Genomic DNA, 24,871 nt, shown 5'->3' with positions numbered 1-24,871 from the left:
ATGAAAAAGTTGCGAAATGCAATGAACTTTCTCTCAGTTTGAAACACATATGTTTAATTTCTGTGGGTTTGTTGGATTTTTTTTTTTTTTTTTTTTTTTTGCTACATTGATGACTACACTAAAAATACCAAAATAGTAGTCTCACACCAACACCTCACTCTGGGGACTCGTATGCTTTGCCACACTGTGGGACTCCAGTTTCACCGAATATTTTTAGTACCTTTCTCTTCCTCCTAATTGTACCAGTCATCTCCCCTTCTATTTGCAATAACTAATATCCCTATGACAGTTATTGCTTAGATGAGAAGGCAGCATTAGGAAAGCATTTAATGAACATTAATTGCTTCTTAATATGATTTAGCTGCTGGAACTAAGGCAGCTAAGCTAGCTCCATGTGACCAGCAGCCCTACAGGCACCACCACCAGAGTCCTTTTGAGATGCAATCTCATCATCCTGGGGGGCAGCAGCCCTTCAAAGATGATACCCAAGGCTACATTTTACTTTTTCAAATTAGCAGCTAAGTAGGATTGTAGGAACTCAGCAACAAAGTCATCATGACACCACCTGGCTGATTAGTGATCTATTCCTTCTGTGCAAACCAGCAATTATCAGTTCCCACCGACTTTGTAAGCTAATGGGAATCAAAGCCTGGAGGATGCTGCCAAGATGCAGCAGCTTCCAGATGTCAGGAGGACAGGATGGGACGCAGACTCGGTGTATGCTGTTCAGTCTTTGTCTTTTCCCATGTGGCATCTTTGGCATCTGTGCCTTTATCATTTTGACCCTCTACATCATGTTACCTGGCACCATCGCTTCTGACATGGCAACATGATGCAAGAGAAACTTGATCTTTGAATCCGGCATTCCTAAATTTAAATCCTGATTTACCATTGATTCTCATCTCACCCTTTAATTAGGTCACTTAACCTCTCTACTAAGCATCTCTGCCAGGAAATTAAGGCTAGTAACACCTACCGATATTGCGACAATCAATTAAATTTTGTAAAGTTGTTGGTAAACAAAAAGCACAAAGTGCCAAGCCTAAATTAAACAGATATAGTTTATATTCTTCCAATTTTCTTTGCAAGAGCTTTAATATGACACAAAGATTAACCTTCTGAACTGGCAAAAAAAAATCTCTACCAGTATTCTAGACTGGTGTTGGCAGCAGACCTCTCAGTTGAAATACAATGTCCTCACTGACATCATTAAATTTCCCATGGACTAGCTGACAGTGCTACTCCAGGACTCATGGGAAAACTGTATTGCAGAGGGAAGTAACAGTGAGGAAAAAGCCAAAATAGTTTTCTGGATAGTAATTCTTAGCCTTCTTTCATTCACAGCTGAAAGAGAATATCACTAGATTTTCTAAAATGGAAGATTTATTGTTTTATACATGGAATATTTGGTGGATATTATGAAATAGTTGATAATATCCATCAACATAAGGAGAAGCCTTCAAGTTCTAGAGTTAACAGTGGGATTGAAATTTCTAGTATCTGCTAGCCAGTGAATATATATATATATATATATATATATATATATACACACCTTGAAAAGCTTGACTGTTGGCCCCTATGCAATCATATGCAATGTCAACTGGACTTATAGGATAAGCCTAAAGCTGAATTAAGCTTTTTGGAAATGGTGATAAAACACTTCCAAGACATTTAGGATACATGACAACCTCAAAACAGAAAACTTCTTCAGGACTTCAGAAGTCCTAACGCTGGCTTTGTTTCTCTACTATGACTAAGTACTTCAAAGGCAAGAGGCAGACTGAGCTGTGCTCACAGGGGCACTTGTGCACTGAGCCAGTTCAATACCTGCTACCCCTCAGCAACATCAGCCCGCGACTGCTTCTAGCTCCCTCCCACCAGCACCCACAGCACTGCCCACCAGTGAGCTAAGAAATGCCCCCCCAAAAAATTAGGTATTTCCTGGCATAGTACATCACAGCTGGTGCTGCGCTGTTCCTCTGACAGACCACAGGCATGCTGCTTCTCACTGCCATACCTGACCACTTCCCAGTCACAACATCAAGTCCCTTGTTACTTCATTTATAGCTGCAGCAGAGCTCTTATTCTGAGGCTTTCCAGCCATTGTTTGAGAACATGAAGAGCAAATCCGAGGCTTAAGGGAACACTTGCAGATACAGAAAACAAGAAGGCTAGGAAAGAATCTGCAAAAACAAGGTATCTGTTGGCTCACAACCGAAAGGCTGCTGGAAGGTAGAGCATCTTTACTAACCACTCTCTTAACAAAAGGGACCTAATTAATGGCACCTCATCGCTTTACTAGGTTTCTCGTAGCAATTGCTGGCCCTGTGAAAACACTAAGTGAACAATTAGGTAAAAAGATGAAAACTTACTACAGAGACATTTCTTTACCAAAAGCACTGCAAATACATCTTACGAAAACCAAACGACCACCACCCTGAAGGTTATTTAAGACACAGAGCTTTTAAAGCAGCAGCGACCTCACCGCCCCAGCCCCGGAGCGGGGCTTGCTGCCCGGGTCTCCCCGGTGCCGGGTGACCCCCGCACGGTACCGCAGCCCCTCCCGATTAAAGTTTCGACAGTATTTTAACTCCTTCGCAGCCCAGGGAACCACCCCGCCGCCTTTGTTACCGAGAAACGCCCCAGGGTCTTGCCCTGCCGCCGCGGCAGCTCACCGAGCAGCAAGCGGAGGAACCGCGGTGGCGGCGGCGGCGCCCTGCCGAGCCGCGCACACACACACACACACACACACACCCCCGCCGGGAACCTGCCCGGGGAGCGCCGCGCCGCTCGCCTGAAGGGAAAGTTTGGCGGGAAGCCCGGCCTGCACCCGCCCGGCCCCTCACCGCGGCCGCCCCGGCGGTCAGGGCCCCGAGCAGCGGCCGCGGTGGGAGGGGGACTGACGGCGGCGGCGGCGCAGGGCTGCGGCCGCCGGAGCGGGCGAGGGGCGGAGCAGAGAGACCCTGTGGCTGCCATGGCCGCCTCCCCCTCCCCGCAGCCTCCCTTAAATACTATGGGGCGGCCGTAGCTGCGGCGGGCGCCGCTGCCGAGCGCATCATGCGGGCTGTCATCGCCTTGGCCGCGGCGCTGGGCAGCCTGCTGCTCGGCGGCTGCCTCCTGCGCCTGGGCGGCCAGCAGCCCCTCCGCGCCAGGTAGGGCGGCCGGGCGGCCTCTCCCGCGGCGGTGGGGCTGCGGGGCGGGAGAGCCTGGAGCCGGCGGGGGAAGAGGGAGCGGGACGTGGCGGGCCGCCCTCGGCCAGGAGAGGGGGCGCGGCGGAGCCCGGCGGGGCTCGGCTCGGTTGTCGGCGGCGTGTGAAGGTTTCGTGGGGAGGAGACCGGCGCCTCTCACGCCTGGCGATGTTTAATCACTGGTTTTGCCAACTTTGTTTTCCCGTCTTGCTTGCCAGGGGCTGGGAGGAGGACGCAGGAGTAGCTACTGTCACGCCGAAAGTGGTGCGAGTCCTTAGGTCCCCGCTAACGTCCCTTCCTCAGACCGAGAACAGGTACGGGCTGCCCGCCTTCGGCCGCTGTACGGTGGGTCCGTGCGGAAGGGTCTACAGGAGCAGAAATTTGCCTTCGCTCCGATTCATTCTTCCTTTTGTGTTGGCAGCTTAGTCAGAGAGAGTGTCGGAGAGACTTACTGGGCTGAGAAAATGAAAATTCACTTTAATAAATTATTTGCTCGTAGGCCCTCTTAATGACAGTTGTCACTCTGCCATTGGTTTTGAGCCCAATAAAATCTTGCATGTAGCAGTTTTGTTAATGTGCGATGCAAAAAGTGCTTGCTGAATGGCATGTTGCAGGTATCTTTTATTCTTTCCAGTAAGGTGGAGCTGGAGCTAGGTAATACTGTTACCATTTTTGTAATGTGTATTTAGTTAAAAATACAGATTTCTCTTTTCAAATCCATAGGATGAAGGCAAGACATGCAAAGCCTTTTTCATGTTGTGTAGCATCTTAATTTGTGGGAGCCCGTTTCTTGATATTTTAGATCAGGGTGGATTTTTGCTTTACAACCTGTTATTTTATACTGTGAAGTTTAATATGAAAATAGTTGGTAAAATTAGCTGTGGAACAAGTCATGTCTTATGTGCAGGCTTCAATATTAATGGCTGTTTTTGTGCTCTTGAGCCTTCACGCACTGTAGAAAAACTAATAGTGCAGAAGAGGGTGGTGTAATCCATGCATGAAATATTACTATGTAAGAAGTAGTTTGCAAATATTTTGCTATTCTCTTTTACTTTATACGGCCTAATTAACATTGCAGTTCCAATGATTATCATATGTTAATATATATTATGGTCAAAACCACGTGATAAAAATTAGAAGGAACTTGAGAGTTGGATCTTTAATGGGAACTGTCATGTCCTTGTTATATTGAAGTCAATGGTGACAATGCAGTTAACCTCACTGAGGCCACTATGTCAGCCAATCTAGCTGAATTTGAGGTTGAAACAACATATGCTTTCCCTAAGAGAATGCAAGCAACATTAGTTGTAGTAACCATTGCAGTGTACCCTAACAGTAGGTTTCTTATGTGTTTCCGATGAGAGACCCTTGTGCTCCTTGCCTCAAAATTTAGAACTTCCAGAAGCCGTAAGTTTATAACATCTTTCAAAATTAGAGTGAAACAGTAACATTTGCAGAATTCTAACTGCTGTTACGTGTTTCTAGACTGCTTCTCTTTCCTGTGCTCATTTTTTTCCCTTTCTCCCTTTTTTTCCTTCTTTTCCACTCCTTACAATGTACTGGTTTTGCATTACTCTGTTCTGCTTTGGATTTTGTAGCTGCCACTCCATTCTCCTCTCCACTCTGTCTGTGGTCCCCCCTGCCCCATCTTCTCATACTCTTCCTTTCCCTGCTAGTTTCTGATCTGCAGTCTCCTTCCACTCAGCTCTGTGTGCTAAACCATGGAGTCAAATTGACTAGAAATGCTGTCAGAGAGCACTTCAGAGAACAGTCTAGCTACTTCCCATCTGCTGCTAGTACGCTCACAACTGGAGCAAAGAAAGTGGAAGCAACACATACCGAAAGAGGGCTGAAAATCCACGGCACATATGGGCCAGTTTTTAATCTCTGTAATAAGGCAAGTGAGCATGAGATTTTAAATACGTGGTTTTTCTTAACCTAATTGGAGGATTTGGGCACAAATTCGGAGCTAGTTTTGATCAACCTGAAACTGTATTTCTTCATGACTAAGTGACTGCTGAAGTGTGACAAGTAAATTATTCATCAAAGGAAGTTTCATTTCACTCCAGCTTCTATAGCCATAGTGACTTTGGAGGTCTAGCTTGCTGGCTGAATCCAAGAGAGGATGTTCTTTCTCACCTGAGTGACTACGCTCAGTAAGTTGGCCTAACAGGAGTTCGTGGTGCATGTTTGGTATATGAGGAAGGAGAAAGAGCTGTTACTTAATCCAGAGAGCAGCTGGACTGGGCAGGGAGCCATGCTGGTGGGGTTTGATCCAGGCAGCAGCTGGACGGGTCCTGGCTGAAGGCCATGATGGAGAGGTTTGATCCAGAGAGCATCTGGACTCATTCAGGAGATTCAGTCCAATCCCTCAGTGATGGAGATGGATGGTCTGGTCAATAGGAATTAGATTGCAGTTTGCAGTGGGGTTTTGCTGCAGTATCCATGAGTATAGTAAAATTCCCTCGTTGAAATAGGTTGTACAGGAGTTAGTGAATTTTTGAATCGGATGCGACTACATTAATAAGTTGATGCATAAAACTCGGAATAATCTATTGGTGCGGACTTCCCAAAGTATGGTTCTCCTCAAGTACCCTGACAGTTTGAATAACATTGCTGTGTTGCTGACAGCAATGTCCTTTCCTGTGTAAGAGTAAGAGGGTGTGTGTGGATGTTAGGTTAGACTTTGATCTCTTAATCACTTTATGCATTTTTCTGGAAAGCTAAGATTTTCTCACCAACTTTGGTGGGAGGATTCAGGAAAGGAAAAAGAAAAAAAAACGGTACTATCCATCTTGAACTCTAAGTATTAAAGTAATCTAGACAATCTTCAGAATCGTAAGCTAATCTTCTTATCATGATTTCCTTTGCTATTGGAGACATATTTGTAACCAGACATCTCCTGAAGAATCTCCAACGCTCTATTATTCTGTTGCCTTGCAATATTGAAAGCTAATCTGTTCTTTTACTTTGAGTAATTCTTTTAAAAGGATGAAACTGAAGGATGAAGGGATGAAAAGCAGGGGATTGATTCAGACTGTCATAGATATTTAGGCAGCTGTTACGCACAGCAATGTTTAATTAGATAGTGACCAGGCACCTAAAGTTCTCTGAAGATCTGTCTCTTAGCAAATAATCTAGAAGATGTGGTTTGTGTTTTACAGGACATTTCTTACCACTGTTTTTTGTTAAGTGTTAGATAACTCAGTGTGACTGCATCTACAGTGTGACTTCCGTTTTTTGTCTTGGGTTTATTTCACAGCATACTGTGCCTGTTAGTAGGGTTTCTTATGAAAAAAAAGGCCATTGTTGGTAAGATTTCTCTAGTAGTCCCCAAATTTATTCACAGAACCAGTATCATTTACACCACAATACTATGGTTCTCTAGCAAATCCTCATGTCTATCCCTCATACCATCCTTTCATTTTTTAAGCTGTAACTGCAAGTACAGTTTAAACTTGCTTAAGCCAACACTACAAACAAAAGAAGTAGTCCTGCACTTGTCCCACCTTTAGATACTTGGTCCTCTCTCCCTCCCCAAGTGTGTTTGTGCTGGCATATTTTTTTGTGCAGTCACAGCACGAATAGCAAAATAGAGGGCTCTACTGCTAGTGCTTGTTGGGGAAGGTGACAATAAGAGGAGCTAGGTAGTGTTTTCTTTGTTGTGAGGCCCAGGGTGTGGTACGTTAAACTTGGGCAGAAATTCTAGCTCCTTTTGTACTGCCCAGGAATATATAGCAGATAAGTAATTTCAAGTCCTACAAGGGAAGTGAAAATAGTTTTCTCAAGCACTATTTATATATACTTCATATACAAGTAGTAACAAGGCAGCACTACCCTGAAGAACAGACCACCACCGCTCTGTTATTCTGTTTGTGTTGCCAATTTTAAGGCATTGACTTATTATTTCCCTAACTTACTCTCTGTCTTCACAGGTCCAAGGCAAGCACAGTGTAGAGACTGTTGGGGTAATTGAACAGTGGGAGGAAGTGATTGAGGAGCTGTGAGTAAACAAGTTAGTATTAATACAGTGTTCCATAGTGTTGGTTTCTCCAATTCCTCTCTTAGCAGATCTTTATGCAGGCCTAGGGAATAAACAACTATACTTAATTAACTATGCTACAGAGACCTATACATTCTGTCTCCTGTCAAATACTGCATTCTGGCAGGCAGAAGGGGAAGAAGAGACAAGCTACCGCCACAATTATGAACAGTAGTTTAGTATATTGCACAAATAATTTGCTGCAGTTTAGATTAATCAGTACTGGTAGCCACTTCACTAATTTTACTGCTCTCTTAGTACTTTTTCCTCTTCATTTCCAAGTGGTGCATGCAGACATATTTTAGGAGTGCATTTCTAACACATGCCTCATGTTTTAGTTCTGTCTAAATGTATAGGTATTCAGTTGAAAGCTGCTGCCAGGACACATTTATGTTCTGACAGTGGTGAAAGGTTTCTCAGCCTCTTTCTGTTTACTTGGTCCAAGTGAAACTGCTCTGTCATTCTGTCTATGGTGTTCTATTGTAACATCATTTTAATGTAAGTACGTTATTCTTTTCACTTTACCCACCATGAGACTCTGAATGTTGCTTGTCTTGTTACCTGTCATGCAGTTCATGGATTTTATAAATAAGAAATATCTGGTGTTATGTATAACTCTAGTGAATGTACCAAAGGTCTTCCAAATAATTTTGAAATGCAGCTTGTCTCAAAGACCTGATTTAGCATTCCTTAGACATGTAAAACCTCCATGGGAACTTGAACAAGGATAGTAGGATCAGCCTCTTTCACAGTTACTGTGATTAATGTTACAAGACAAAATCTCAGTCATATGGTTTGATAAAGCCATTTTTATAGTCCATTTCACCAAGCATTTAAATTATGTATTGCCTTATTAATCAAGGTGTTGTGAACCTTAAAAAACGTCACTATATTCTTATAATGTTTAATTTGAAATAGTGTCAAAGATAGCACTTAAGAGCACCCTTCCTGGGGAAGTATGGATTACGGGTTTTTAATAGTATTCAACTAATAGACTGTGAGATTCAAATATAAATTAGTCCCTGCAAGGGAGAGATTAAGACAGAAGGTATTCACAATCTGGATAGTGTTGTTCAGTGCCACATTGCTATGAGGATATAAATGTGTGGTTTTGCCTGCAAAAGTTACCCTTTTTAGCTGGAGATGCTCATCTGGAAGAGGGTTCAGGGGTCCTGTGCTGCAGGCAGACAAGAGCAGGAAGCCATAGAAAACATGCAATAACTAGTTCTGCTGGGCACAGAGTGAATAAAGCCAATAAGTGGGATTTTTCCTTAAATTCAGTGTGGATTTAACTCTTGCTGAATTTAGGGGTGAAATTCTTGTTGCTTTCAGTGCTGCGAGACATTCCAGTTCCGAGCTCTTTTGAAAATCTCACCCCACATTCTTTAAGTTGTTTCCACCAGATTTTGTGGGAATTCTGGAGGATTTGCATTTTAGTCTTGGGCATATCTTCATGTTATAGTAGAATTCACAGCACTAGATTTCCTTTTTCCATCTGTGTTCCCCCCACCATTCATCCTTTTTTCATCCATCTTATATCCATCCATTTTCCTTCTCTGATAACTGGGGTTGAGTTTGCTTTTGCTTTTAAAGGGCTTCCCTTTTCTTTCCCTCCCTGTACGATTGCTCCCTCAGAACTCCATGTAAACTGAGGCACCTGTCTGTCTGGTGATTCCCTGCACTAAAGCTTCCTAGTCTCAGGACTGAGTGCTACAGGTACAGCAAAAGGAGCCATGGACTTTCCATACAGTTTCTCTATTTCTTATTCTAAAGGTGGGTGCAATCCTTGTCTTAAAGAATTCTACAGTTTACAGAACTGTTGTCTTCCTGAGAGGACGATATAGAATAACGATGTGCGGATAAATACGGCACATGGTCTTAATCTACTGTGCATTTTATTAAAGGACAGATGGTGTACTTTCTGAGTTCCTAGAATTACCATAGGAAGTATGTGGTCCTCAAGCTGTTCGTATATGATTAAAAAAAAAAAAATAAACAAAGTTTTTCAGATTTTGGTCAGTGAGATTGGCTTTGAGAACATCTAAACTTTGAGAAATGCATCAGAAATTTCCCTGTTCCATCAGTTTTATGAGTTCAAGCCAACAGAATATAACATGGTTTCCACTTCAAGTTCTCATCTAGCTTAAGAGTTTGCAAAATCAGTTCAATGTAGCCTGATATCTGTGTTGTTAGGCATGTTATATGATTTCATTATAGAAGTTTTAGTGCAGTTCTAAGTATTGAACAAAGACTGTCACCCACCAGGTCAGGTAAATTCATGTAGTGATAAATGTTGCCTAGTATAATTATCCTAAGCGATCAGAAATCTAATCTAAGTCTGATGTCTGCACAACTCTGAAATTAATAATGCAGTAGGAATCTGGACTGCCCCTTGCACACCCTTTTATGTGAATGCATAAATCTTTTACTCATGTGAAGCAGAGGCCACTCTGACAACGAAACAGAAATTCCAAAATTTAACTTTTACTATAATGAGTCATTGTTTTTCATGTCTTGCAAATAAGTTGTTTTATTTTTGTATCTTTTTGTACCATGTAAAGAGCATTGAGTACATTTTGTGTGGAAAAAGCCACAGAAGCATTTGGTGATCTATCTTGTGTCTGCATTATCGGGATGAAGAATTTGGATTAAAATTTGTGTCTGGTTTTCCCCACAGCTGTTCCATTTTCACCAATCTTTACATGTGTCATGGAAAGGGAAGGAAAGACTCCTTATTCCTTTTTCTTCCCCTTGATGGCTGTAAAACTGATTGTCAGGATTTAATGACAAAACAGAACAGGGATTTGTTTTCTCATTCTTTTTTATCTGTCTTCCTCCTTTTTGAATTTTCCAAGTCTTGAAAATGTGTTCATAAAAAGCAATTACATATTAAAAACTTGCTAAAGTTGATCTTAATGCTATAAATTTAAAAAGACTAAAAGTCTGTTGAGTAGAGTTTGTATTTGGTTGAGAGAATATTTATTCACGGCCCCACTGATCTCAGGACGTTAATAGGAAGCTGTAAGGACCTTATAACGATTCTCTGCACAGAGTTGAAACCTACTTGTGAAAGAATGTTGGTTCTCCAATGATGCCTGCAAACGCACTTCACAGCGGGCTGGGGCTGATCGAGCCTAACTGCCTGCTCTGACTTGGTCTTCCTGGCAGGTTTCCTGTGTTGAAGAGGTCTCCTCTGGTCAGCTGTGGCTTCAAAGGGTTGGGGCCACTTATCAAATCAGCATCCAGCATCTTGATTTTTAGTTGCTAATTTGCAGCAGTATCATGCACTTGGCTTATGATATCAATAGTTCTTTTTTTAAGGTGCCATTCATGCGGCTAAGCTTTGCCTGTAGCCATTTCCCTTACTTGAAGCTGCAGCTGCAGAAGAATCATTTGAGCTTACTGAGTTAAAGAAGCAAGAGAGATGACATGATTTAGTATAAACTGAATTTGTCTGGGAACTGATGTTGTGTTCTTTTGTGATTGGGCCCACCTGGTTCTTTGGTGTAGACAGAACCATTCAGACCAAGCTGCAATAAACCTGTGTGTGTAAATGGCATAAGCAGAATATTTGCTGGCACTTAATATATAACATCTGCTGAGTTGTTTGTTCTGAACTGTGTGCTCTGAGAGCCTTCTGCCCTCACATTTGTATGTCACTCCCTGAAAAAGAATTAGGTAAGGAGCTGTATGCAAAATCAGCCAAGGAACTCTTGGTAGGTAGTGCCAGCTGTTAACTATTAGAGTCACTGCAGAAATGCAAGGACAGAGGTGTACGTTGTGCTGTCCTACCATTGCCCTCAAACAAGGGGCATACTTCCTTATGGGCACTGAGTGTATGCTGATGGTGGAAAGAAAGGGAGCTGATCTTTCTCTCCTCTGCAGCCTTTGCCCTGGGTGAGTCGCTTCTATGGAGTGACTGATTCACTAGAAAATTCATGGGCAATAGATAGAGAAGGAAAGGTGCTTTGTTCCTTTTCCTCACCTGTCATAACTATGAACACGCCAGTCGGTTCAGCAGTGAAACAAGCAGGCATTTATTCTGCTTTCTTCTTCAGTTAGTCTTCTCATTTGAATTGTTAAAGATTTCAGTTGTTTAAGAAGAGGAGGCTCAGGGGGGACCTTATCGATACCTGAAGGGAGGGTGCAAAGAGCATGGAGCCAGGTTCTTCTTAGCAGTGCCCAGTGACACGACCAGAGGCAGTGGGCACCAACTGAAACACAGGAGGTCTCCTCCGAACATCAGGAAACACTTTTTCACTGTGAGGGTGACTGACCACTGGCACAGGTTGTCCAGGGAGGTTGTAGAGTCTCCACCCTTGGAGATACTTAGATGTCTGAACACAGTCCTGGTCAGCTGGCTCTGGGTGGCCCTGCTTGATCAGGAGGTTGGACCAGATGACCTCCAGAGGTGCCTTCTAGCCTCAATCATTGTGTGATTCTGTGGCTTGAAATGTCATCTTTCCCAAGGCAGAGTTTCAAAATCAGCTTGTCAGAAATCTTGCTCATAACCGGTTTCCATGTTTTAACAGGTGAGGGCAATGGAGTTTTGGTCCTTGTTAGTAAAAGGAATGATGGTTCATTGTAGACAAAGCAGGAAGACCCTTTGTGTCTGACTGCCTCTGTACAGAGATGGCTCAGTTGTTCTGTGTTTCTAAGAGCAGCATGGGTTCTGTTCACTGCTGCAGCTCACACCCAGGAGTGAATGACACAGCATCTGTGTCTTCCATATTTCCAGTTCTGGTTTGGACAAATAGGTTGCAGTGTCCAAGTGGTCTGTAAGTAGTGAATCAGTGGAAAGAACCAAAGAGGAATGGGGTGGGAGGAGAGAGGAAGATGATGAGGAGCAAGGAAAGATAAAAATTCTGGAGGAAAAAAGCTTCATGATAAATGACAGTATGCACAGCAAAAGGTTGATGATGGAAGAGGCTGATTGTGTGAGGTGAACCTAGATACAGGGTGAACTGAGGTGAGTGGAATAAGACCTTTGTATCTGAGCCATTTACTAATTTACAGCTCAATCTTCTACTGGGACTGCTAGAGCAAGAGGACCACACAGGAGTTTGGTGAAAATAAGACAAGAGGAATTAAAGATCACTTTCTGGCACTTGTCTTGGTTCCTTTTACAAATATTTATTCTCACTGTGTAAATAAGGAATAAACAAGGGAGGGATTATTAAGATCAAGTCAGTAAGTTAAGGTCCAAGTAGAAAGATCCATTCCACCTGTGGTGTTTCCTGTGGATATTATTTTGGCTCTGAATATTCCATTTCATCAACAGCTTTAGGAAATCACATCTGTTAAATATTTTACTGGTGAATATTTTAAATATCTTCAAAACATAATGTTCAAGAGGCTTTCCATTTAATTTATTTTTTAAAAAATTACATTTTCTGATTACAGTGTAAAGCAAAGGATATAATTCAGACTGTGAAGTAGGGTTATTTTAAATAATCAAATATTTTATAGTCACTAGCAGCAAACTCCTCTTTTATACAGGAGCTTCACAGTAGAAGTCAGTAAGATTTCTTTGGTAATGTCTTCAGCTAAATCAACGGTTATTAATCTTATTGTTGTAGCAAAGTAAATGTGACAGCATTGTCAGAATACGTTCTTGCATTTCAAGTTTGTTGCTTTTTCTCTCCCCTCTCTTTTTAACAGAACAACCGTTAAAAAAAATGGAATTTACCAGTTTGAACAGGCTTCAAAATGTAAGGCAATTCAGGACAACATTTTGTCATCATCTACCAAGAAGAAAAAGTAGGTGTTTGCTATGCTTTCTGCTTTGTTTGTTTTAAACAGAAGAATAAAAGATTGTCCTCCTTTACATAATTCTCAGTGATATTAATGTGGAGCTATACAACAGGAAACTGAAATTGTTCAACCAATGTATGCCTGCATTTTTTCTTTCACATGAATTAGATTTATACAAAGTTGGATTTTATTTTTTTTATTTTCATAATATAAGTCAACAAGATTTCTCCTTGCCAGTTAGCAACAATTTATTCCAAGATAGTCACAAAAAGGTTGAACAGCGTCTATGTGGTATAATTTAATTCATGAGTGTCTTTTTCCTGATTGGTGAACACTCCTGCTATGAGCAACCTCAGTTAATGGATTCTTTTTGGCATATTCACTAGAGTAAGTATGGAAATATACTAGTATAAAAACTTGCTAATTAATTGCATTCATTATAATAACTAGTCCACAGGAAACTAATAATTCAATTTTAGATACATTGAAAAAATACCCCAAATTTATTTTGAGTTTCAACTTGCTGTTCAGACTTTTCCTGACATGGAAAAAAACTGTTTTATATCAGTTCTACTCAAATTCCTTGCCACTTTCTAAGGTGAAAATGGGAGAAGCAGGCCATTGCTTTTGACATGTAACATTTTGCCTGTATACATGCACCAATAAATAAAACGCTGTAAATAAGAAAGACTTGCCATTAGAACCAAATTCCAACTTAAAATTAATTATATGCCATGGTGCCTTTAAAATTGAAAGCATTTTTTTTTTTGCCTCCATTTGTGAAGAGAAGAGAAATGGAATGAGAAACAAAAGCTCTGCTAAAAATAATTCTGTGCCTTTCCCCATTCAAAGCAGTGGAGAAGTCAAATTTTTCCTTAACACAGAAACAACATTAAATCATGATTTAAAAACTTCTCCTGTCATTTCTTCCCCCTCCTTACTTTCTAATTGTGTTTTAAGATCTTTCACCTGTTTTTAAGTCACCATATTCCCAGCATTCTGTCTTTACTCTTTCAATTCATTCTTTTTTTTTTTTTTCCTGCATAACCTCTTCTCCCACCAATATTCCACCTCATCAGCAACACTATCATTGAAGTTTTTAGTCTTTTGAAAGGTGTTAGACCACTGCTACTGCTGTGCTGCTAGTGCGAGTTGAAATAGAGACTGGCAACCAGAGGTCAGAGAGTACAGTTGACTGAAAAATAACGTGGTTAACACCAAGAGAAGGACAACCAGTCACTGTACTGCCTCCAAAATCCAGTTATAGCAATATAAATGCTGTTATTTATCCCATGTATTATGAAGTTGTACAGGCTGCAGCAATGCAGACATGCTCGTCATGTCTAAAACATTTTGGAGCTGAGATTGTAGGAGAAACTTTGCAAAGTGTGAGACCTTTATTCTGTGGCTAAAGAGAAAGGAGTTGCACCATTTAACAAGGCAGAAGATTAATTGGTCAGGTAGGAAGAGAAACTGGTGCTTGGAAAAATGGCACAAGGGATTGGTTCGTTCCATGATCATTGCAACTCTGCCCTTCACTGAGAGGAGCTGCAGGGATCTTTGTTCCTCTTTCAAGGTGTGACCCACAAGCATGGTATATAAATGCTTTATATTGTAATTCTAGACTTTTGGGGACATTCTGGACCCTCTTGCCTCTTAAGTTGGCAGAAAGGGGAAAAAAAAATTCTAGTTTAAGCCTTGTCAAATGATTTGATAGTAAAAAGTGCTATGTAAGTGGGAAGTTGTTATTCTAGCAGGTATGTGCTGTTGGTGATAAAGAGCCTGAAATGCTGAGTTTTGCTGGCAGTTTTCCATTTTTATTCTAGACTAAGCCCTGTGCACACTCTGCTGAGGGCTTTAAAAACTGATAGTTGTTTTGGTAGTATTAAAGTGTTGAAAGGCAAAAGGGATCATCCTTTTCTCTTGCATTTCCTGCTGTTGTTTTTCTTTTTATTTGTTTCTTTCTTGAACATAAGCTGCCAAGTAGGAATATCTCCTTTTTTCACTCCTGCTGTTCAATTTTCCTTCAAATTCAAATAGCATTTTTTTAGGTAGGTGTTTAGTTTTAACATATAACCAGTAGGGCTGCATCTGTCTCTCTGTTCTGACATGTTACCTATTGTCTTCCTACTATCTCAACACTTCTGTCCTTGCTGTTGTCTTTTAGATATCTGACAAAAATTAGAAGATACTTATACTTTGTCAGTGCCTCAACTGTGCATAATAATTCCATCTTAGCCACTGCAGTTAATGTAGAAGGTCACTGCATACCTGACAAGTACTATAGGCAAAAGAAACCTTCCAGGTGTTACTTGTCAGCAAGGCTCATGCAGCGTGAGTTTCCTACAACAAGTTATTATAATGGTTGTGATGCAGGTGGCAGACAAAAACAGGACAAAATGTGTTTCATTCACTGTTCTCAGCACTGTAATTATTGTCTTGTCCATGTATTTTTATAGTTCAATTTACCTAAGATTTTTATTCTTAATAATAAAACCCTTTTAGGATCGGTGAATATGTGCTGTGAGCTCCTGGTTGCCAGTGGAAATATATGTATTGTCCCAGCTCTTTAAAACAGAGCAGTGGAGAAGAGGACTGTCTGGGTTACAGCGGAGCCATGAAATGATATTGTGATGGCCTTCTGGACTGATTCCATTGGAAGAATAAGTCCCCAAGGCTTCTTTAAAGCAGGAAATGCTAAAATAGGCTTTCTGAGAGGAAAACAAAGCTTTCTGGGCTGTAAACCCAGCTGCAGCAAATCCCAGAGCTTCACTTTACGTCTTTAAAAAAGTTAATCTGTGGGAATATTGTCTGTATTCAAGTAGAGTTCGTTTCATGGAAGCCTTAAGTTGGTGTGAGCAGATGTGGCGGCCGCCTTGCAGAGCTGCTGCAGTCAGGAGCTCCTGTCCCTCAGGATGTGCTGCTGAGATGTCTCTGGTGCTTGTGGTGCTGTGCCAGCGCTGGCAAAGAGGGGTTCTGACAGTCCGTAGTGTCTTTGCAAGTCCCAAGAGGAGCAAAACTGGATGCATGGGATGAGCAGAGGTGTTATCCTGCCTCGTAAAGACCTGTATGCGGTGCTTTTCTGGGTGAGCTGATGAGCTTGGACACCTCCAAACAAGAGTGATTTCATCCAGTAGAGAGCAGTGTAAAAGCACCAATGTTCTTGCACTGTGATTGGTTCTGTTACATGTATAAGAATGTCCTTACTTTCTGACAGTGAGTGCCCATGTTTCTCATGAGTCCTCAGAACTAGCATTATGGATGATGCTTTGATTTTTCTCCTTACCAAAGGTTTCCTTGTAACTTGCTAATAACTTGTCAGTCCATGCAATTTCTTTGAGCTAATGGTAATTTTTCTTTTCATTTCTGACTCTGATCTTCATCTTATCAATGTCTTCAGGCTAGAATTTGATTTTTCTATATTTTTTTTCTCCTGGATGATAGCCTAAGTAACTCTCCATGCCCTGGTATCCTTTTAGTTTTTGGAATTTTTCCATGAGTCCCAGCATTTAAGAGGTACTTACTTTTTAGCCTTAAGGAATAAAACTAGATGAGTGATTTAACATCAGCATAGGCTATTTTGGTCATGTGCTTCTATCCCATCCTCCCCCGACACGCACTCCCTGTCCTGCCCTGTGCTGGTGCTGACACTTGTCTGACTCCACGGTGAGCTGATTTAGGTAGCAGCTCCAGCAAGAAAGTCATTCCCTTTGCTCTGGCAGCAGTTCCAAGGCTGCTGATACAATACACCAGCAGGCAGCTGCCAAAATAGGAAGGCCTTGTTCCCAGTTTCTCCACTCCCATCACTCCTTGCTTATACTCACTGTGGCATTCGATGGAATCTTTCCTGATCTGGTTTAACACACTAAAGAAGAAGAAAATGTATATATGTATTTTTTTCCTTCTGGGTTATTTTTTTTACCATGGTAGTAAATTAAAGTGGCCTGTGAAAGCATTTGACAAGTACAAAAGCTGGCAAGACCAAAACAGAGGTGGTGTCAAGTAAGTACCAGCAGTGGAACGAAGGAGAGAGCAGATTCAGAGGTGGACTGGAAGGAGGAAGAATTTATTGCACCAGGGTCAGATCAGCTACAGCTGCAATGCAACTAGTTTTGCTCTTCTCCCACTTCTGCCCATTAATTCCTGCTCTCTTAATTGGTGCAAGGGCTCAGTAAAATCAGTCACAGTCATCTAGTTCCTTAAAGAGTTTGCTAAGTCTGGAGAATGGAAATCATACATGTTGTCACAGGTGCAAACTTGAGCCAAAGACCAGTTCTAATTCAGTATTTCTCTCAAAAGCTTAATTTCTTTTTCCATGTGGAAATGGGACATGATTTTACTCAGGGGTAGATAAACAAGTTAACTTTAGCAGTTGCAGTACTTCTATGAAGCAAACAAAAACAGGGTTCTGTTTTTTCAAATGTTTACCATAAAGCTGTGGTATTAAAACCATGTTGAATACAGAGAGAGAAAGAAGCTTTCAGGTTACTGACCTCTGCTGCTGCAAGCCACCACAGCCTTTTTTACATTCCTTTTTGCCAATTCTCATGCTTCATTTAAAAACAAGTGATATTTTTTGCCATCCCGATTCTTGTAAAACTGTTCAAAATACACACTTCTAAGTTCCAGCTTAAATAAACTAGTGATCATTTGATCTTGGGCCAATGCTAAGCCATTTTTGCTAAAATAATACAAGGTAGAACTTTTCTGGAGACCTGCATCCCATAGAATTTGTAGTCGTGGCATCCATATAATCTCTTCTCATTTCCCCAGTCCTCTTTATAAGTCAGTGTTATTGTTTTTAAAAAACCTATATTAGAATCCAAGCACAAATGGGAGAAGTGTTACCGCTGAACCTATAAGGGAAGAAATGTCTCCATTCCGTTGACTTGCATGTTCCGAAGTGTTTCACAAGTGGACAAATTTAAATCTTTTGAAAGGGTTTTAAAGGAGCAGAAAGCTCTTTGGTTACATGAACCAATGTAACCAAAATGCTGGTTGATGTAAAGCAACAGATTGTTTTATTTAAGAGATAATTTGAAGAAAAACTTATGTTTGTAAATATTGATCTGTGGTCTTAGATGATTCAGTTGAGCTTTGGGGACTCTATAAGGTAAATGAAAGAAAAGGCATAAGAAATATAATGTTTCATCTTAATTTGCAAGAACTACATTTCAAAATATTTTTGAAGTTTAAAACACCAAGCACAAGAGAGTTTTTTGGACTTCAGCACTTGAGATGATTTTTAATAACTTCAAGTTATTTATGATCAAATATTTAAGTTTGAAACCAGTGTACTTTTGAAAGTTTCTGAGAAAAGTTCATTAGGACATCACTGTTAAGAAGAGATGTTTAATAGGTCATGCTAGTTAAATGAGGGTAGTACTGTTATAAATTACAAAAATAAAATAGGTCACAGAGTTCTAAAAGCAATCTATTATATATGCACCGTGCACATTATTATTCATACATGCATCATTTGAATGTTTTAGAGACTGTTTCTAAATATACATACATATATATTCTAGTGTTTGATGTTGTTGCCTTTTTCAGATATTCAGAAGATTATTATCTTCACATAGTCACAAAACTGCAGAACTGCACCTGGATAAGGAGACCAGAAGAATCTACAAAATTCAGGTAATTTTTCATTTAGAAAAACTGTTTACCCTAGTTTTGTCTAACAAGCCATCAATTTAAATCTTCCCTTTTGAAAAGATAATTTTGTATTGCTTTTAGACTGCATTCATAGCTATACATTTCTATTAATCCTTTGATGCTGGGGGTCTTCTTGTTTATTTGAACCTTGCAAGCTGAGTAGGATAAAAGAACCACACAAATTAAGTAATTTCACCTATCTCCACTATAATGGATAGTTAACTAACTTAAGTAGAATGGATTAAAATATTCCTGACACAAAACCTACACTATTAAAAAAAAAAATCAGTAATGTGATTTTGTCCATCTGAACTGGCACTCTGGTAAAAGACTGTAATGAAGCAGTGTATTTCTTAGCCCAAGACTATTGCTTCTGTTACAGAAGTGCCCGAGGCACTCATTAGGTTTGATGCTGCATGTCATGGCCTCTGAGCATGCAAGAATGTGATTACATCTGCCCTTGTTCAGGGTGGCACATAAGTACATACTCTGTAGGGACAGTGATCCCTGAAAAGCTTCCACTCTCATTTGGAAATGCAGCATGCTGGTTTTAGAGAACAGCCTCACTGTGTCAAGCCTGTTTTCTCCAGGGGGAAATACTCTCTTGAATTACATTGTTACATGGATCACAATTAAAGATTCTGTCATGATCATTAAAAATAAATAAACTGACCTACCTTCCAACTCTTTGGAGTTAACTAGCAGTGAAAACACAGTATCCACATGCTCAGCACGATACCCTTGGAAAAAGTAGTTTTGGAGGAGGGGTAAAGCTTTTTGTGCAATATAAATTGCTGTGTTTGCTGTGTATCATAACTGACTAATGGTGTTTCCCAAAGTTGAGGTAGGAGAGAGAATACACAAAAGGTTTAATAAACTTTCAATTAATTCAGTCAGGCTTTAGGTCTGCATAGAGAAATCAGAGCATGATAAGGAGCTGTAGAAGCAGCCCATTTTGTTTCAGAATAGTCAGGTATCTTGTACAGAGTTGACAAGAGGTGAAGCTACTCTCGTCTGCTCTTCACCCTGCTACATTTAGGCTTTTTGCTTTCCAGTCTTTAACTTCTCTTCCATCTGAACAGACCAGCCACCACCTACCAGCAATTTGCCACTTCTCATGCTGTGTTAGGTGTTTGAGTCAGTGGCAGAGAAACCACTCCTTGTTCCAGCTTGAGTTCTTCATTTATTGCTCCTGCAGTCTCCCTTCCACTGGGCCAACTTCTACATCTTCTAGGCTTATGGGAATCAAACCTGACACCCTCTAGCTAAACTGTCATATGAGACTGTAGGACTTTAAGTACAAGATGTACCTCTTGCTGTCTTTGCCTCGCAGGAAGCAGTGTGGGTAATAAGTAGTCAAGGTGGGTTATATGACCTATGAACAGACTGTAAGTATTCAGAAGTGAAAACTGGTGTACACTAAGCCACCTAGAAAATGTGGACTGTATGTACATTGCTGGCTTTAACATAGCTCAAATGCCAAACAAAAAAAAAAAAATCTTTTGAAACCCATGGTTCAGTGTAGTCTGGACAAACTTTTTTTACTTGATAGACGTTCAGTGGCTGTGCTGTTATGATTTCATAATATTTTTAACATCCAACCTAGCTAGACTGTTAGCTAGTTCATATGTATGCAACCCATGCTGCAATTCTGATGACAATACTGTATATTCTTCTGTCCCTACGAAATTTGATCTGCTCTGACAACGTCCAAAAATTCCATTGATATGACCAAGCACTGGTACTTCGGTTCAGAGCATTGCGGGTGATTATTTTACAAAAGATACATGCTTTTGCATAAGTCTTTTCTTTCTTTTTCCATTCACTCAAACTCCTCTATTATTTTCCATAAATAGGATATTAAAATTTTACAGTTGTCCTTGTTCCCAGACCATAATGGAGATTTTCAAGGTTCTTAGCAGTTGGTCAATAGAAGCTTTAAAAAAAAAAAAAAAAAAAAAAAAGAGAAAAACAAATTCTGTATAAAATGTATTGACTAAATCTGTATACACTTCATGCTTACAGCACTCCCAAACTTATTTATCAGACTTAAGCACAAGAGCCTGGTACTAGCTTTGCAAGGACACTCCAGCTGAGAAATTTTGCATTGATAGTTCTGTGGGGAACAAAGCTTCTAGAAATGTGCTGAAATAAATTAGTTAATAATCCCTTGGTAGTACATCTCTTCCTTTTTCTAACTTTGCCTAGTGTCAGTAATGCATAATAATTGTGTAATAAAAATACTATTCAGTTCTAAAAATCTCATTAAGTAGGTAGATAAACACACCCATTTTGCAGAAGAGGAAATTTATCTCAGAGGGCAGCAGGAATTGGGTAATAGAGCTAGCCACTTTCAGGAGGAAAGTTGAAGCTGCCTGTGACATCCTATTCACCTGCCAGTGCCACCAGAATTCTGCCTGCTGACTCGACTGCAGAGAAGCTGCTTGACTTCTTTTCCTGTTTGCCCGTCTGTTAAATGGAGTGAACACTTAACATGCTTCTCAGGTGTGGTGTCAATTGTATGACACTGTATTATCCTGAAGCTCTGAAGGACAGGAATGCATATTTATAAGGGATTTAATGTCTTATGCTTCAGGGCATAAACTAACCTCTAATTAATAATGTTCAAAAGCAGCTTCCTGTGGGGTAGTGAATTTCTCAGAGAAGCTTTCTTGTGTTTTCCTTTGCAGCTTTTGCTGTTGGCTACCATCGTACTGGTAGTGGAGTAAAGGAATATGTGATCTGAGCCAGTAACTCTTATGTTCCTAGAAGACAGCACTGTGTGCCAATGAGTACACATCAGTTCTCTTTGTAAGCCACACTCCCAGCAGATCCAGGCCAAATAAAAGACTATGAATCAGAAGTGCAATGCAGGAAAAAAATACTCATCTTTGTATTTGGCTAAAGGGTTACAGTTGACAGCCATATGTGGCACAAACCACAGTGCTTCTGCCAACCCATTGTACAAAAAGCAGAGTGCAGGATTTCAGGTTGGCCCTCTAATACCTAGCTCAGCTTTGCCATGCAGCTGTGCAGACTGTGTCCATTTGTTGTCAGAGAGCTGCCCTTTTCCAGATGGCTTCCTCTAAAGCCGCTCTGCTGTGCAAGCTCACGTGCACTTGGTGAGATTGCTATCTGGCAGTGGTCAGTGGTTCTTGACAACTACGTGATGTTTACCGATGCGTTTCTCGAAATAAAGAAGAATCATGAGGCAAGTAGAAGCCATGATGTTCTTTTTAATGCCTCCCATGTCCACAGGCACTCTTCTCTGGTTGATTTTTGTCCAAGCCTTTGTCAGGGAACCAGTCTCCTGGCCCTTCACTTATTTCAGTATCTGTAATGCTGACATCGGCACTGCCAGATTTAGGCTGCCCTCAGAGGAGCAAGTGCAGGCATTTGGTTCATTGCCCTTGCAGTCTAGTTAAGATTTATTGTGCCCCACAGTAGTGTTTGTTTACCACTGCTGGAGAGGTTTTATCTAACTTCACAATAGAAGCTAGCAAAGGTGATGTACCTGAACCAGAAGTGGTGTAAATGGCATCCTACTAACAGTGATTTAGGGAAATTCTCCTCCAACGTTTACCGCTACTGGCATATAGAGAACTATTTAAGTATTTTTTTATTCAGACCTTTCCCTTATGAAATTCAGCTGTGCTTCACTTGTTCTTTTTTTATTTCTCTTGTTCTTTATGGCTCTACAATCATCTCGCATTTCCACATTATCCCTTTGTTTCTAAGCCCACCTGAATGCTTCCTCCATTTTCAAATTTACATCAGGTCTAGCTTGTTTTAGACAAAGCAAGTCCTTGGATTTCTTGGTTATAAGAGAGGCTTGGTAAAAACTCAGAAAGAGAGGGGAAATAATCTCGCAGCTGCCTGGAAGCATCATTCTTAAAGCTCCAGAAAAAAAGCCATGCTGGGTAGCTTCCCCTGCAAAAGGCTCTTCTAGCTACAGTCAGTAGAGTGTCAGGTTCCCTAGGTAACCTGAATATTAATTATTATATTAGTATTCTTCAAAGGTTTTCCACTTAAAAGAAATGTTTCATTAGTGCAACAAATTACAGAACCCAATTGGGTAGAAGCTGTAATTGTTTTTTACACCTCCACATCTCTTTGCTTTTACAGACTTCGAAGTTTGATTTATTCTCATTTGGGCTATGCACTCAGGGTGGCAAATAATCTGTAGATTTTTCGAAATAGTTGCAAATCCTGTTTTTGCTGGAAGCTAACAAATAGCTAAAGCATCCTTCAAAAATGGCTGGGGGGGAGGGAGGATAGAGAAAGGCTGGGCACATGCTGTGTTTCAGAGAATCCTCTGGGCATTGTATTTTTGGGCTATCTTGATGAGCTTGGAGCCTGGCAAAGCAGTGCAACAGTTCTTCAGGAGCAGTATCACACTGGAATAACCCTGTGTGAGCTGTGGACACTGGGCCCCCTCTCCATGGAAATACCGTTCCTGACAAACCTTATTTGCACCTGATAATGAAGGAGGAAGGAAATTCCTAGGTGTAAATACATTTCTAAAACCCCTGATGTTACACTGCAGTTTATCTGGCACCCTGCTCCATCCCATCAAAATATTTTTAACTTTTAAAAAAGAAAACATTACTACTTTAAAAAAAGAACCTTGCATCTTGAAAAGAATAGTTAAAAGATCAACCCATTGCCCCTCCTGCTTTTTATTCCACTCAAACTCTATTACACTTTTCTCACTTGAATATCTCTTCAGAAAAGTGTGTGTTAAACATTTCTGCAGATTATAAAATCCCACTCCTTCTTGAAGAGGTTAATTTGTAGTGTGCTACACTCTAACATATATAACAATATTGCTTAACACATCTGTGTACTAAAATGAACCATGGTTAAAACACAAATAGAATACTGTGCAAGGTCAATTTATGCTTACATAAGCTCACACCGCCACATAATCAATAGCTTTCCTAACACTAAACAAATCAATAATTCCACTGTACTCTCTGAAATCTTCCATTCCAGTATACAAGAAGATATGCACAAGTGAGATTACAGTGTGATTTAAGAGTACATTTGCAGCATAAGTTTCATAGATCATATGTAAAATCAGTAGTATATCTTCAGAGACATATTTCTATTTCAGAAGAGAAAAAGGTTGGGCGGAGAGAAAGTAATTGGTGACAGTTTGGAGAAATGGTTGAATCTTTTAATTGCTCTACAGACTATATACTTTCTTAAAGGTTGGAGGATTCCTATAAGGGAACCTAATTTTGAATCAGAGTTAATTATGTCTTCATGGTGGACTCTTTAAATAGTCTTTGGTTTGAAAATTTTATTATACTTTTTACTTACTCAGCCTTGATTTCAGATTCAACTCTGTTGGCTTTCATTGTCTTAGACATTTATGATGTTACTTCAGTTACAGACAGTTCAAGGGCTGTCAGTGTAACATTCCCCTTCAACACATTCTGTTTCAGGTATCAGATTTAACCACTCTTTTCTAAAAGGTTGGTATATGTCATAATATGCCTCATTGCACTTTGATGCTATTGACTTGGATTGACAAGAGTCTGGAAGAACCCGTATCATTGTCTAGAGCCCCCAGTGCAGTACAGTAAGATAATTACTTGCTCATTATAAAATATTAAAGCAGTGGACATAGATGAAAGTCTTGCAGTTTGTAGTTGCACCCTTGAAATTTTGCTGTTTTGCTGTTAGTGGAGTTTTTTGTGGGTTCTTCTCTGTACTGTCAGGACAGTCTCTTCAATATGAAGCCTCAAAGCCTTCGCTGTCTTCACATGTACAGTACAATAGCTCACATGAACTAATGATTACAAATACCCAAGCTAGGTGAACTGTTAGAACAAGCTATTCGGTAAGCATAGACTTTTTCCTGTCACTAGTAACCCACAGACTTTGTCTCCTGGAATACTTTGTCCTTTATTCAGATGATATTACAAACTGTGCTGTGAAATACACTTAGCTTCAGGCTTACAGGAATTACAACTTTAAATATTTGCTAGTCTTATTTTCTGTTTGGTTATGCCATTTATGTGGTGTTTATGTGTGTTGAGTAACTGAAGATCCACAAAGAGATATGTCTGTGCAATCATTGCTAGAGTGGATAATGTGCAAGTGCTTTTTAACAGGGCTGATATATTCTTTTTGCAAACAAACATTCACTTGTACAGATGTTTGTAAAAGGTGACTTAGAATCAAATGGATTTAGACCTTCACTGAAAGAAGTTTGGCCAGA

The 24,871-nt window shown here is 40.4% G+C and overlaps 1 protein-coding gene across 1 annotated transcript in view; it reads left to right on the top strand.

Annotated features, from left to right (window-relative positions):
- The first annotated feature begins 2,702 nt into the window (after window positions 1–2,702).
- The window catches only part of ST8SIA6 (ST8 alpha-N-acetyl-neuraminide alpha-2,8-sialyltransferase 6), a 46,523-nt gene continuing 24,354 nt past the window's right edge, over window positions 2,703–24,871 (top strand). The window contains exons 1-4 of the mRNA XM_032991605.2: window positions 2,703–3,152; window positions 3,407–3,502; window positions 12,892–12,990; window positions 18,538–18,624. Coding sequence (XP_032847496.2) covers window positions 3,058–3,152; window positions 3,407–3,502; window positions 12,892–12,990; window positions 18,538–18,624 — 377 coding nt within the window. The 5' untranslated portion in view covers window positions 2,703–3,057. The remainder of the gene's footprint in view (window positions 3,153–3,406; window positions 3,503–12,891; window positions 12,991–18,537; window positions 18,625–24,871) is intronic.

Source organism: Tyto alba, unplaced genomic scaffold (genome assembly GCF_018691265.1).
Source record: "Tyto alba isolate M040663 unplaced genomic scaffold, T.alba_DEE_v4.0 Super-Scaffold_38, whole genome shotgun sequence".
NCBI classification, from domain to species: Eukaryota; Metazoa; Chordata; class Aves; order Strigiformes; family Tytonidae; genus Tyto; species Tyto alba.
The sequence above is the reverse complement of the archived record's forward strand: the minus strand, read 5'-3'. Positions and strand labels throughout refer to the sequence as shown.